General features: G+C 30.7%; 2 protein-coding genes across 2 annotated transcripts in view; one reads left to right on the plus strand and one right to left on the minus strand.

The window, feature by feature from the left end:
* Positions 1–14,455, plus strand: part of LOC118191832 (adipokinetic hormone/corazonin-related peptide receptor variant I-like) — a 572,901-nt gene that overhangs the window by 484,748 nt on the left and 73,698 nt on the right. The window lies entirely within an intron of this gene.
* LOC118186848 (uncharacterized) lies at positions 804–13,975 on the minus strand. The gene is made up of 2 exons (XM_085810765.1): positions 13,765–13,975; positions 804–9,215 (listed from the first exon to the last, which is right to left on the minus strand). The coding sequence occupies exon 2, from the start codon at positions 1,855–1,857 to the stop codon at positions 1,336–1,338; it is 522 nt and encodes a 173-aa protein (XP_085666891.1). The 5' UTR covers positions 1,858–9,215; positions 13,765–13,975; the 3' UTR covers positions 804–1,335.

Consider the following 14,455-nt stretch of genomic DNA (forward strand, 5'->3'; position numbering starts at 1 on the left):
CTGTAGTTAATGACTGGTATCACTGTTTCTCCCTGTATTACTTCCAATAATGAGCCTAACTCATCTTCCGATCCACTTATTAAAACATAACCGTTATTTATTTCATCAGTTTTAACTTTCACGAAATTAACCGTAATACTTTCGATTTGAGTTTCTTGGGAAGCCTTCAGTTTAATTCGCGGGGTGTTGCTATCATTTTGCAACTGTGAAAATGGGCAGTAATTAGCATAGCGTATGTGCAAGGTATTACCTATCTTGGCGTATGCAATATGTGGTAAATCAATCCATGTTCGACCAACTAATAAGTCGCATGGTTGCGTTTCATCTCCTACAATGAGAACTGTAATGTCCTTTCCTTCCACATTATCAATCTCTAAGTTAACAGTTACTTTTCCCAATGTTCTAGCGGCTGGTTTATTCTGGTTCCCAAAACCAAACAATTCCTCCACATCAGGTTTTATAATAAGATTCAGTCTCTTAGCCGCAGACTGTTTCAATAAACACGAACTAGAACCCGTATCTATGATTGCAGTAATTTCTTCTCCATTATTGATGCGAGCATACTTTAAATATACAGCTGGTGAAACACCTGAATTCTGGTCCACGGATAAATTATTTTTAACATTTGTCAAGTCTGGATTCTTAGACGTACACTTTTTAAAAGTATGACCCTTTTCATTACATTTCCTGCAAATAATTTCTTTTTTAGGCTGTGGACAATCCGTCGCTATATAATCATTACAATTGAATAATCCATAATCATTACAATTGAAGCATTTCGGCTCACCCTTTTCATTGCGGATGCCAGAATTATATTCCCTTTTCCTTTCGTCTGTTTTATAAAATTTATCTCACAGATTGTATTTATTATCAAAACTGTTTTTAAAACCCACTCTGAAATTACCATCTGTCTGCATGGAATCGTTAACATTTCTTTGTCTTGAATACTGATTATAGGATCCTTCATAAAATTTAGAACCAGATTTGGGCTTTGAATTATGCCTAAATGTTTTCTACTTGAAGTACTTTTATCCCTGCCCGAATATTTTCATATTCATCTAGTTTTTCAGCCAACTCTTCAGGATTAATGAATTTAGACCAATCATCAATGAAATGGTCTCGGATAGCAGCGGGGACCCTTTTCTTTAATTGATCAGTAATAATAAGTTGTTTTAAAGAGTCAAAATCTGTTACATTTAATCCAGCAAGCCACTCTTCAAAATAATTTTTTAATTCAAACGTGAAGTCTTTCCACGTATTACGCAATGTTTTAATATGATCAACGAACTTTTGTCGAAACTGTTCAGGGCTTAACTTAAATTTTCTCAGTAGCAGTTACTTAACGTGCTTATAGTCGTTAGCTTTTTCTTCTGATTCACGGGCAATTAATTGAGTTATTTCATAAGGCAATAGACCCAACAGCTGAGAAACCCAGTTTTGTTCTTCTAATCCAATACGTCGAGCCTGTCTCTCAAATAAAACTAGATAAAAACTTATATCACCTTCATTAAAATCATACTTATGCATTAATTTACTCATATCACAAATATTACTTCTACTAACATTAGAAGGAACAGAATCATTTACACTACTACTTCTGATTTCCGCTTCTATTTTCAATTTTTCAAGTTCAAATGCTCTTTGCTTATCTTTTTCTAAAATTTCTAACTTTTCCCTGTCTAAACGATCATTTATAATTCTATCTAGCATTTGTTTAGTAAAGTCTTCATTATAATTCTTACTATTCAAAATCATATCTCTTAAGCCTACAATTTTAATATCAGAAGAGACATCTACATCAAGTTCCAAAGCAAGTTCTTTTAAGTCACATTTCTTGCCTCTTGCCAAATAAGCCATCTTAGACTTCAATTTTCAAATAATAATACAATAATTATACTTAAGTTCTTTCCGTTTAATACTTAGATACATTATTATATATTTTTTCTTTTACAACATATGACATATATATCATTAACTTTTAATTATAAAGTAAATTATTTTTAATAGTAATCAGTTTAATTAGTTAATTTAATAGTAATCAATTTTAATAGTTTTTTATTTGGAAATAGCAAAGTATATACGAGCTGCATGCTTCAGGAAGGAATCCTTTTTTAACAAATTGTGAAACGTACTGGAATATATATTTTAATATTTAACAATCATCAAACGAGTTCGCAAGATAAAGCTTTTTCTCAAATTCCCTTATGACAATATTAGTGGTCATGAAGATAAGCGCGAAGGTTTGGTAAATAAGGAAATGTTAACGACCGATAAACAAGGGTTCGGTAAACCTATAATGGAATCCCTTCAGATTGTTAAAAATGTTCAGGTTCAGAAATATATGCTGAAATATTCAGGAAAACTTACTCGAACTAAAGCCTATGTACGTAAAACTGTTAAAACGCTCTGTCTACCTCCTACCAAAGTGCAAACGACTCAAAACTTATTTGGCACTAAATCATGATAAATGAATGCAACTTTGCTTTTGGATTAAAGCTGTCATAAACATTTATAGCCTGGGCTTCACTCCTTTTCTAACGAATTACATTTCTATTTGATTTGTACTGTTTAACCACAAAACATATGCTACTTAGCCAATAAAATCCCTCACGTTATAGACGATACTCTTCATTATTCTCTTACAGTTGGAGCACTGTGGATAGTGAAGTTGAGATCCACTATCTCGAAACTAATTCTTCTGCAAAATTTTCTGCGATACATCTGGCATTATGTAAATATATCGGTGTCAAAAAATAATTTATTGATTTTCTGGATATCTGACTTATCAATCACTCCTTGTACAAATATTATTGTCTGGACTGCTTAAAATAAATTTGTGCTAGAAAGATTTCTGAATAAAAAGTAAAATAAATAAACATTTGATGATTTTCCAAGTTTTCTGTCCTTAATTTGGTAGAGAATACTAAGAAATAGTGAATACATTTTTGTTGAAACATGATTCAAGCATTAGAGGATTGGTTATTTATATATAGCCGATCATTAAAACTGCTAAAAACATAAAGGAAGCAGTTATCAGGAACATATTTATTTAACAAATTTATTATATCGAAAGGTTGAAGTTTCAGGAAATTTTAGGATACAGAAACTGTAGAAATCTGTACCCGAGCATCCGCGTCTAGAAGTAATACAATTGAAAATAGAACTAATTTTAGATATTGCAATTCTCGTAATTTCAGTTTTACTTCAGAATTCGTCTACTATACTGGCTGTCGAATGTTGCCGTTCCAGTCTTTCAGCAACCACTGACTGATGTTTGCATGACAAGATTTGTTTTTGTTGACAAGAGATATATAGTAGATGCCTGCATATGCAGAAATGAAACGCCATATGCATTAAAGAAGCGTAGAATGGCATAAGCAATCTGATACATCTCAATTAGCTTTAAAATGAGACAACGGAATCTTCGAAGTTATAGCACAGCCATACATGAGCATTACAACCTTATTAATCTAATGATCGTTCGTTAAAGTACCCGATTGTATGGATTGGAGATGAACGGGATGCGTACCCAGTGTCTTCCCACGTTATCAACATTGGTTCTGAGCAGGCTAGGTGACGACGAATGCAAGGTTCCAAGATTCGTTCCACTCGTTTCGTCCACGCTTGGAGATAACTATCATCAATACTATAATTAAAATTGAATTCGTCTGAAATACGATCTTGAGGAAATTGTTAATGTCATGTGCGTCTTTGAAGAATCATATTACAGCATACCATAGTAAAAGGAAACAGAAGGAATGGTCACCCTTCTAACGATTCAAAACATCGTTCATTATCGTAATACTGTACATGCGGGGACTTGATGACGTTCAACCTATAACATTTCCTGACCCAAGATGTATGATATAGCTGTACGATCCCTTACAGCAATACGGAGAAAATACCTTGCCGTCTTGGCCATTGATAAGTCGGTGCTGTTGATATCCCGCTCTGTATGGCCCTTCTGAACCTACTGATTCCAAATTCTCATAATATCTTTTGAAACTCGGCCAAAGTGAGTAGCAGTTTTGCAATACAGTTATTCGCAGACATGGTAGACTACGTAGCTTTCGCAATCAAGCTTTGAGACGTGAGCACGAAAAAAAGCAATTAGTAAACGCGATTTCAAACGAAAAATATGCATGTCTATGTTCCTTAATAAAATCGAAAATTCCATCATCAAGGAATTTATTCCGCTCAATAGAAATTTATGGCATAGAACGTCTAATATTCAGATATCACGCATACAGCATTCTTTGCTATTAAGTGCTATTCAAAGGCAATGCGCGTTTTCTGCCTTTACGAAGTAGTTTAGCGTTGAAACCCCAACTGTGTTTTGTAAAAACTTCCATTCTATTGCGGAAAATTTCTATTTCATATGTTAAATACTTTACAAGTATGTAACGTGTTCTATGTAATAACTTGATTATAAAATATGTTGCGTAGAAAAAAATTAAATTCAGGTAACCTTTTATCTCATTATTACAATTGCTTTTTATTTAAATTTAATCTCACCTAAATGCTTTCTTTTTTCTGTAATCGGATTATATGCTGAAATGGGTTTTATAAAATATATTTTCATTTTCATTCCTTTATTTCAGTTTCTTCCTTGAATATGATAAATACAACTTTATTTAAACAAAATCTATTTAACAATGAAAATAATAATAACATACTTTGTTTGGTATAGATTTTCGATTTTCTTTTCGGTTTGAAGATAATCGCAGCAATTTCTATTTGATGTATTTCGTTGTATCAGCAAAAGGAATAAATTCTAGAAACCGCTCGCGTCGAGATTCTTAATGGACTTTTGAAGAGCCCTGTTCATCATTTGAAAAGTATCGAAACGTGTTTTTTGCACTTTTCCACAAATTTCCATCTAAAGCTCAAGCTGTGCATTTAAGCAGCAAATTTCACTTCAGTGTCCTTCATTGCGTATAATTCTGTCCATTTCGTGAATATGCAAACAAAGTATTGTTAATAAAATTCATACGAATTCTACAAAAATTACGCATATGCTCAAAAAATATTCAAAATATTTTTGTGCTTGTTTAGTTATAAAAGGAATACTTTTTAAGCTCTGGTATACTTATTTACTCTCTTAAAATAATATAATTTTTTTCATAAGTGGTTTCTACATCTCCTTTTTATGTCCTTACAAAGGATGTACCGAAAACAAATTTTTTTTTCCGAGTCACTTCCGTAAACGTTCCTCCTAAACGTATACTTCAGGCGTAACTTTTCTTGTAATGAGATGGGGAATTTTATAAATTCTGCATTTTCACTTCACGACGAGAAAACGTACCCAAACTGTGCAACACTTTACAGTGTAAATGCGGAACAAGAAAGTACTTTTACTTCTATTTATTTATGTAATTTTATTTTGTTTCTAAAGACCACGAAAATTATAAATTGAGACATAATCAAGGTCAACGTGATTTCATTTCCAATTTTGAAATTTTCTTTTCTATAGAAATTTTATCATTTCCAATTTTGAAATTTTCTTTTCTATAGAAAATTTTAAAAAAGGTTAATTTTTTAAAATTTTAAAAAGGTCTAACAAATTTTAAATAGGTTAAAAATTTTAAAACGTTTTAAAAAAGGTTAGAAAATGTTATTCTCCAAATCAAATTTATTGCTAACAGATGATTAGAATTCTTCGCCTGAATTATAATTCTTCTTTACGGGATGCGTACGTTAATAGAGTTTTAAAACAAAACATGAAACGAAATTTTAATTTGTCTTTGCTTTTAACGTAAAGGACTCATTGTAAGGATGAAACGCAAACGATTATTTTATATCGCGGTTCGTAATCTATAGCACTGGAAACATCTCTTGTTAAGTACAATAATTCGGCAAACGGTTATAAATAATCTTTATTAAATATTATACCAAACATATGAATTAGATGCATTCAAAATTACTTCAGTCAGATACATTACTTCAGTTAAAATTACTTCAGTCAAGAACTAGAATAATAGTTCAAGTTTTTAGGAAGTGAATTTATTACTCTTAAATCACATATTTAAAAGGGTGGTGGATGATGATTCTCCACACTCAGGATTTGGCAACTGGGTCCCCTAAAAACCCCAGTCGCCCTTTAAAAGGGGGATTATATAAGGCCTTTGTGGTGTGGTGGTCTGCTCGCTGGGCGCGTATTCTAGAGGTCCGTGGTTCGATTCCCGGCAAGGACGTTGCTCATTTTTCATCACTCCTGCTTTAAAAGTAATCTAATATCTCTATAATGTGAGGTTTCGATTTGAAAAACAATTTACAGGTCGCATGTCATATCAAACGACAGTAACTCGATAATAGGTAATTTGCCAAGTCATGTGGTTGATAAATCAAAGATCTTGTAACACACGGTATGGCCAAACGTGCTGGACTGAGTTGAAATAACCGCTTCTAAATACCCTGGGAACTTACGAAAAACAAAGGCTTTAAAACGTAGAAAAACTGAATATAAACATTTCTATTAAACTCTGATTTTATGGATATATAAGTCCTTCTAAAATGTCTATACTAAGAACACAGTGGAAGTCAACTTTTTTTACATATTTCAGAAATGTGGAAGTTCTTCAGCACCGTGATCACCGTAGTGAGACGAAACTAATCGTAGAAATTAATATTAATTAAAAATAAATATGTTTTACTAACAAAAATAAATATAAATACAGAATTATATCACAATAAAGTTAATTTATGTAGATCGTAAAAGTTGCAACGTTCTAAAGATTTGTTTTGTTATTGCGAAAACGTTTATAAAAAAATGTTGCTAACCAAGCAAGAAAAATGCAAATTATTGTTTTTGTGCAGCTGAAATAAGTTGTGACACACAATATTCAGTGGGCATGAAATAATTTTCTTAATACCAACAATCTTAATACAAGATTTATTAATACAAGAGCAATTTTATCTGCATCGTTTCGTTAGCTTTTAATTTGAAGATAACAACTCGTATTCTTACAATTCAAAATAAAAATTTAGGAAATGACAAGTTTGTGCACGGACACAGGATATAGATGTAAAGTGTGGAACGTCATGGTTGTATACGGCGATAATGCGGACAGGAAACAGTTCACTTTGTGCAACATCAAGTGTTTCTAGCAGTCGTAAATTGATTCGTCTATTCATTTAGTGTTATCTGCTTCACTCAACCACGTTGCTGACCCCTCTAGTATAGTTTCGCTTTAGCTTTAATAAGAGAAACTTGGAATTTTATGACACAAATTTCCTGTATGTTTTGATACGATGAGAGTTGATCTAGTTTAAGTAATGAAGTGATAATGAGCACTTTAAAAGATGTCAATATTTTATTATGAGGTGTTGAGAATGCGATCTTATCTTGGTGCTAGTACAGAGAACCTGAAGAAAATGCTATTGAAAAATGGAGCGAAATTTCAGAGATCAGTCAATTTTTAAAAAGTGTAGCTATCGATGTCTCAATGTTTATGTTGTTATAAGATTTTATCATGATCACAAGGCTTTATTTGTGATGCAGTGGACAGCACAGAGGAAGAAGTACGTGAAAAATTGTCTGTGCCGTGAATGTCTATGGAATTGTGAAATGCTAGGATAAAAAAGAAAGACAGAAATTTCCTTGTCTAAGATCAATCTCAATTCAAACTGGCAGGAATTTCTCCATTCCTGAAATTTCTATTCTTCGGTATAATCGAAATACAAATTAAAAATGAATCTAAAACAACCCAATATTTCCTATTTTCAATGTTAACTTAATTGCTGCCTGGACGATGTAATGGAAGCGACGACTGACTGCTAATTCGAAACCAAAGCTATGGTTTTGACTTTTCTGTAATGCCTAGCTGTAGTTCTGCCGACTTCTTTTCCACTTCTTTGAAAGTGTAATATTGCCACCCTTGCAAGTATGCTTTGGGCAAACTTTGCGGTGATGAACGGCCTAAATGGTATATTACTTCATTTATTCCCATTTATTCCTGATGAATGTTTAACGATCACGGATCTGATGTGAATGCTTCTACATTCAGAAGCCATAGGTATAGACGCATAAGTCAAACCATTTGGTTAAAATTATATATGTTATCCTCATTTTTTTTTTATTTTAACATACTTCTCCAAAATTTCGAGCATTTTGAGAATATTTTTATGAGATATATTAGCCTCATTTTTATGTAATTTTAACATATCGTTTTCAGAATTTAGAGATTATTTTAAGAGAATTTTGTGTTAAAAGTTTTATTAGATATTCAGCAATTTCTAACTTTTGAAAAAGGAAACGTATGCGAAAACACAGTAATTTAGAGTTGCATAAGAATCTTTTTCTAAAATCAAATCAATCATTTTGAATGAATAACTCCACAATCTAAAAGTAAATTTCTTTAAATCTGCTAGATTACTCTGACTCCAATATATAATTTTCTCAGAAAATCAATTTTAGATTATGTTCTTGATATTATATATTTGTTCAACATATCATTATATTAGAAACGTCTTTCTGCACTGAAAGATATGAAATTGTAATTCATACTTTACCTTCGCGTATCCGAAAAATTTGGATGAATGTGATTTAAATTTCTATCGTAAAAAAAATTAACCAAAGAAATATTTCTCGATGAAAGTTAAATAAAATTATATAATAGTATTAAAAATGGATGTTTTAATTTTAGAAAGCAATTTTTCTCAGACAAAAAATAGGTCTTTAAAAGGTTTTAGAATTAAATTTAAAATTTGAATTGCATTATTTCCATATTCTTATATTTTAAATATTGGCTTTTTTACATTAAAACCCTTTTTGTTCATTTTAATACAGCACTTAAAAAATTTAACACTAATGAATTGTTTCAAAACGAAAAAGCAACTGTCCTCGCTTTATTGTGAATTGTAAAGGTAATATTGAAATTTAAATGTTCAGACATTGCTAAAGATGAGTAATAACTATCCATGGCTTAAGCTATAACCAAATAACTTCTGTGTAATTAACTTAATACGTAGCAGAGTTATTTAGATTAAGCAATCATTACTTGAAATGAAATTAAACACAAATTTTCATACATAATTTTCACAATGTTTCATTTCTGCATATCTTTGAAGCACATTTCAAACAGAAAAATACAAATAAATTTTGCCAAAGAAAACAGTAATGAAGGATTTCCAAAGCATAGTTAATTCATCAGTTTCTGTAAAACTTTTATATACGTAGAAAACGAACGTTCCTGTATTTTTTCATATTCAAAATTCTGAAAGAAAAAAATTTAAGAAAATTAATAAAGATTTAAGTTCAGAAATTAAAAGAAAAACATATTACCTAAAATATAATTTCGGTGTTTAAACTCGAATACCTTTAAATAAATAAAATTCGAATACCTTTAAATAAATAAATTCAGCAAAAACTTAGCCAAAGTTAATAAAATTTTAAACGTTTTGGAGTTCATGCATATTCTAAATTTTTCGAATATTTTACAATGTGATATCAATTTCTATTTAAATTCCACTACCTAATTATTCCACTCGATCTGCCATTTTCTAAATCTTCTCCTCAACAATGAATTAAAAATTAATATGTTTGAATACACAAAATCATGCTGGTTAATCCACTATTTAAATTTAAAATCTTGTGTATCTTTCTGTAATTAAACACCTATTCGGTGCTGGGAATAGTTAGAACTATTAGGAAATGCTTATTATCGATATTGAGAGATAATCATTATTTCTATATTAAGAAATAATTACTGTTATTATGGGCGTTTGCGTTGTATGAAATAGCCCCCCCCCCCGAAAAAAAAGAGATAATTAAAATTTGATTTTGGCCGTTTTGCCGTTGACCGACAATAACCCGAATAGGAGAAAATATTAAAGACCAGGACAACAGTAGAAAGTACCATCTTATTCTTCATCCTAGCAAGGTGTTCGATGAGGAAAAAAAATCATCTTGATGGGCAAATAGTAAAGAAATTCACAGGTTAAGAAAAGAAATAATAACAGGAAGACGCTTCAAGACTTGCTACTGAAGCATCATCACACCCGATCGGCTCCAGACGTGTCTCAACTGCAGACCTTGATACTAGCGTATTCATTTCATAAGAGTAAAAGGGAAATTAACTCTCAAAACCGGTCTATTTGTATCCTTTTTAGCCAGTATTCGTTGCCACATCCAGACTGGAGATCAAACTGAAAAATGTGATGTCTTGCCTTTACACTTTCGGCAGTTACAGTACGTAGGAAGCGAGCTGAAAGGTTAAATGTTGGTGGACTATAAAATGGACGGAAAATACAAGCTTTTCATATAATCGTCTAACATCAAAATTCCGCATTTTATTACTATTATTGTTTTGATAAATTTTATTGTAATTTGAGCCTCCATTCTATTTTTACCACTGTGAGGGAAATATATGCATTTCTTTTATTATTATTGTTGTAGCTAAAATCATCAACATCATTGTCATCATCATCATCATCATCATCATGCTCTCTAACATACATAAAAGGTTTACCAATATTTGAGGGATTAAATATCTTTCATCCATTATATCTATCAAGCAGACGTTTTGACCTCAAAACGTTAATCATATAAAATAAGCTTTCATCCTAAAAGAAATTTGTGTTATGTTTTAGCAAAAATGTAAAATTACGTGTTATGTTTTAGAAAAGTATGCAGAATTTACAATTTTACGCATATCGTTTAAAACCTAAATTCCAATCAGTAAGTTTGTTCACCATCTTCAGGTAAGTCTTCAGTAAGTTCTTTAAGGAAATAAAATTGATTCTGTAGCAGGCAGATTAGTTCTTAAAAGTAATTTTACCTGGCTAAGTATATTACAACTACGATTTAAGGTTTCATGTAGAAAATGAATGACACTGCATGCAACATTTCGAATTTTAACACGTCTTGCGATGTTAATTTCAAGCATGTGCTTCTGTACTAATGCATTTCTGAAGTAAAACATATCTGTTATAAGTTACCATCTGAAAATTTTAAGCGCGTAGCTGGTTTCAACAGTATCTGTGTATGGTTTCTACAGTCCATTTTAACAACATCTAATTTAATTTTGATCTTACAGGAGGAACATGTTCTTTTTTCCATTTATGTGATCAATACGGTTATTGAAACTGATTTTCTTTTTCATCTTTTGTATCCAGATTGCATAAAAAAACTACTTTTTCTATATAGTATTTACTAAACGTTAGTGCATAACCAGAATTATCGTAGTTTAAACTATTACATTATTTCCTTCCTTTCTTAAGTTTAAAGTAAGATGTGTAATAAGCTATTCAATATATAGTATATTTAATCATTATAATGCTTCAAATCATCATTAGTACGAAATCATCGCATCCTTAGCGGTTGTTGTATACTATATCTGCTAACTTTGCATCATGTTTTTTATACAAAAATAAGATGGAAGAATTAATTTTTTTAAATATACTAGCCATATCCCATCAGTATATTTTTCTGTGATGCTTAATGTTTTTATTGCTGAAATTTCCTAAATAGTACATTTGATAGGGCTATAATTTTCTTTTCAGCTCTTATGTTAGCTTATCTTTACGTCCTCATTCCTTCGGCATCTCTTTGAAATGGGCTGTTTTGTTGATGTTTCATAATTTTGGCTTTTTTCAATAACATCATTCTCAGCTTAATCGGATTTATTAATTAGGCTCATAATGATTTGTGATAATAATAATTTTTATCCTTACCATAACCTGTCACGGATTAAAAATTTCTAATTTTGGTTATATTCTCCGCAATAGATTATTATTTCGCTAGCAACATATTTTACAACTAGTCAGCTTCCAAAGTGATGATTAATATAATGCGATACAATCTTATATAGTATTATAATACAATAGCTAGAAATGCGCAATTTTATTACCTTTTATGTTCCTCCCTCAGCCCCAAATTGTACTATTTTGTAAACCAAATCTTCTTTTACTAATATTTATAAAGACATCCACGTATGTAATCTGCGTAAAGTTAATGTCACGAAAAAATATTTGCTTAAGTTTTGAATTTCAACTAAATTTATTGTGATGATCTACCTAATTCTTAAGGGTCAAGTTCGGGATATAGTCGGTGTTAAGGTTAATTATAAACTGTGATTGGGCAGTAACTTATAAGATAAACTTAGTAAAATCCCTTAAAAACTTGTATGGCACTATTTGTAGTTTTACATACTTAACATGAAACAAAGCACAGAAAAATAATCGCCTAACGTGCAAAATGTTAAGCACCCAGCAGTTAAGCTCCTATTTCAAAATTAACGAGACACGTAGAAATAATACTTTTTAATTAATATTAAATTTTACTTATCGCGTTCTATTATACGCTGTCAGTGACAGCGGAACCAGAAGACTTTTAGCAATTTATTAAGGCAGAAAATATTCCACAGTGATTATAAGTTGCAGCTACCAGTACTTTCGGCCAACATTTTGACTTCTTGGATGAAAATTGATAGAGCTAAAGAAACAGGAAAATGCGATCTAAAATCGATTGTTAGCAAATTTACATAATTGTACAATTTAAAAATTTTACATTCTAGGAAGAGCAAAATTTGACAGCATTTAATGTAGTGACTCCGTCATTCACAGCAAAACGATGAAAAGATTATATTTTGCACATAAATAACAGAAATGCTGATGAAAATATCTTTCAAAGGAAATAAATGCAACCCATTAACACTTTTTCATTGCGACGTTCCACAGTAAAATGAATCAAGAAATACCTAATGAATTTCATTGTGTCGTCATGTTATTTATTTTACTGATGAATTTGTGATAAAAAAGTATATATGATTCCTTTATTCCCTTCAAATTGGTTTACATTTTTCTTAATTATTTTATCATTTATTTTATGGTTTGAATACGCAATTTAGTTACTTTATCTTTGTCTTCTAAATAAAGGAACCATTAAGATAAGTACTATCAAAGTCTACTGCTAATATCATAATTATTTTTAATTATTTACTACTTTTTTTCTTAACAGCAGGTTTTAGCATTAAAGCAAATGTATAAAACTCCTATATAGATGTATACATATATATGTTTAATAATGTATGTGTGTGTGTTCATACACTGAAATGTAAAGCTTGTTACTAAATAACCTGTCCAGAATTTATAACAATGTCCTTTGCTTGTTACGTTTGCTTATGCATATGTAAATTCACAGACAAGCGTAGAAGTTTTCAGAGGTTTCTCCATCCTATTAATAACAAGTCATCAGGATTTGAACGCGTATATAAAATTTCCATATATAAAATTTCAAGAGTTCCATATATAAAATTTCAAGAGTTCCATATATAAAATTTCCATATATAAAATTTCAAGAGTTTACGACAACTGCAAGAATTTCCACAAAATCTTAAAATTGATAGCAATAGAGTATGCATACAAGGTTCAGCATAAGCTGAAGAAAAAGTTCTTGTAATAAGCATCTAGCATTGTTTAAGAAAAGCTGAAGCTTTAATAAGCATTGCGCAACTACCCTTTCACGTAAGAAACTTCAAGAACTGCCATTAAGACGAAGTACCCCTAATAAAACGTGATTAATAACGTAAGGCAAAATAGTTTAAAATTTTAGTATGTCATTAATCCATAATATTATCACATCTCAATGTTTATATATGCATGTGCTTATAAGAAACCTCTTAAAGACATCAGATCCTGTTATAAAATGCCTTTTTTGCAAACATTCTTTTCGATGAAAGTAACTAAGAGGATTAGAGAAATAATAAATTAAGTTTATTACTTAATAAGTTACTTATTTAATTATTTAATAATACTCTTACTTACTATAGAGGAATTAGAATTCGTTCCAGTCCATCATCTCATTCTCTACACTTCAGCTACTGGTGGTAGATCAACAATAGGTTCTGTATCTTTACCAGGCACAGCCTGAACGATGGTCAGTGCAGCTATTGCCATAGCTAGGATAAAACTCAAAGCACATCGTGGAAACTTCATTTTTTGACTGCAAGAAATAGATCCGTAGGAATATCTTGCTTCAGATCAGTCTTTTATATAAAACTGTAGTCTATATTGCAATGTGCATTATCATGGAAAAAAATATGAATATCAAGATCTAATCTAAAAGCTTTTGAATAAATTTTATGAAATATAGACATGAGTAGGCAAAGTTTTGCTTTAATAAGCTACATTTTCTGTTTTGAATAAATTTTATCATAAAAAAAGGAATTCCGCGACATATGATTTGATGAGTGCTTTTGTTTTAGTTTCAGTGACTTGCAACTTGGAACAAAAGATACAAACGATTACAGATAAAATTTTCCTAAGCTGGTTTAACGAAAATGAAATTCACTGAAAAGAAAATATTTCTAAAATCATTGATGAAAAATAACAAATTTTAAAATTTTTACTTTAGATAAATCTTATTTAAAGGTTTTACTTTAGATCGTAACCTATTGGCACAGTCTAAAAGATGCTAATACATTATTATTTGCTGATCTTCAGTTATGCTTGAAAT

The sequence above is a fragment of the Stegodyphus dumicola genome, chromosome 2 (assembly GCF_044657685.1).
Source record: "Stegodyphus dumicola isolate Sdum_Otavi_A_Nest chromosome 2, ASM4465768v1".
In the NCBI taxonomy this organism is placed as follows: domain Eukaryota; kingdom Metazoa; phylum Arthropoda; class Arachnida; order Araneae; family Eresidae; genus Stegodyphus; species Stegodyphus dumicola.

Coding starts and splice junctions, on each gene's coding strand:
- LOC118186848 (XM_085810765.1), bottom strand. CDS start 1,857: ATGGCTTATTTGGCAAGAGGCAAGAAATGTGACTTAAAAGAACTTGCT.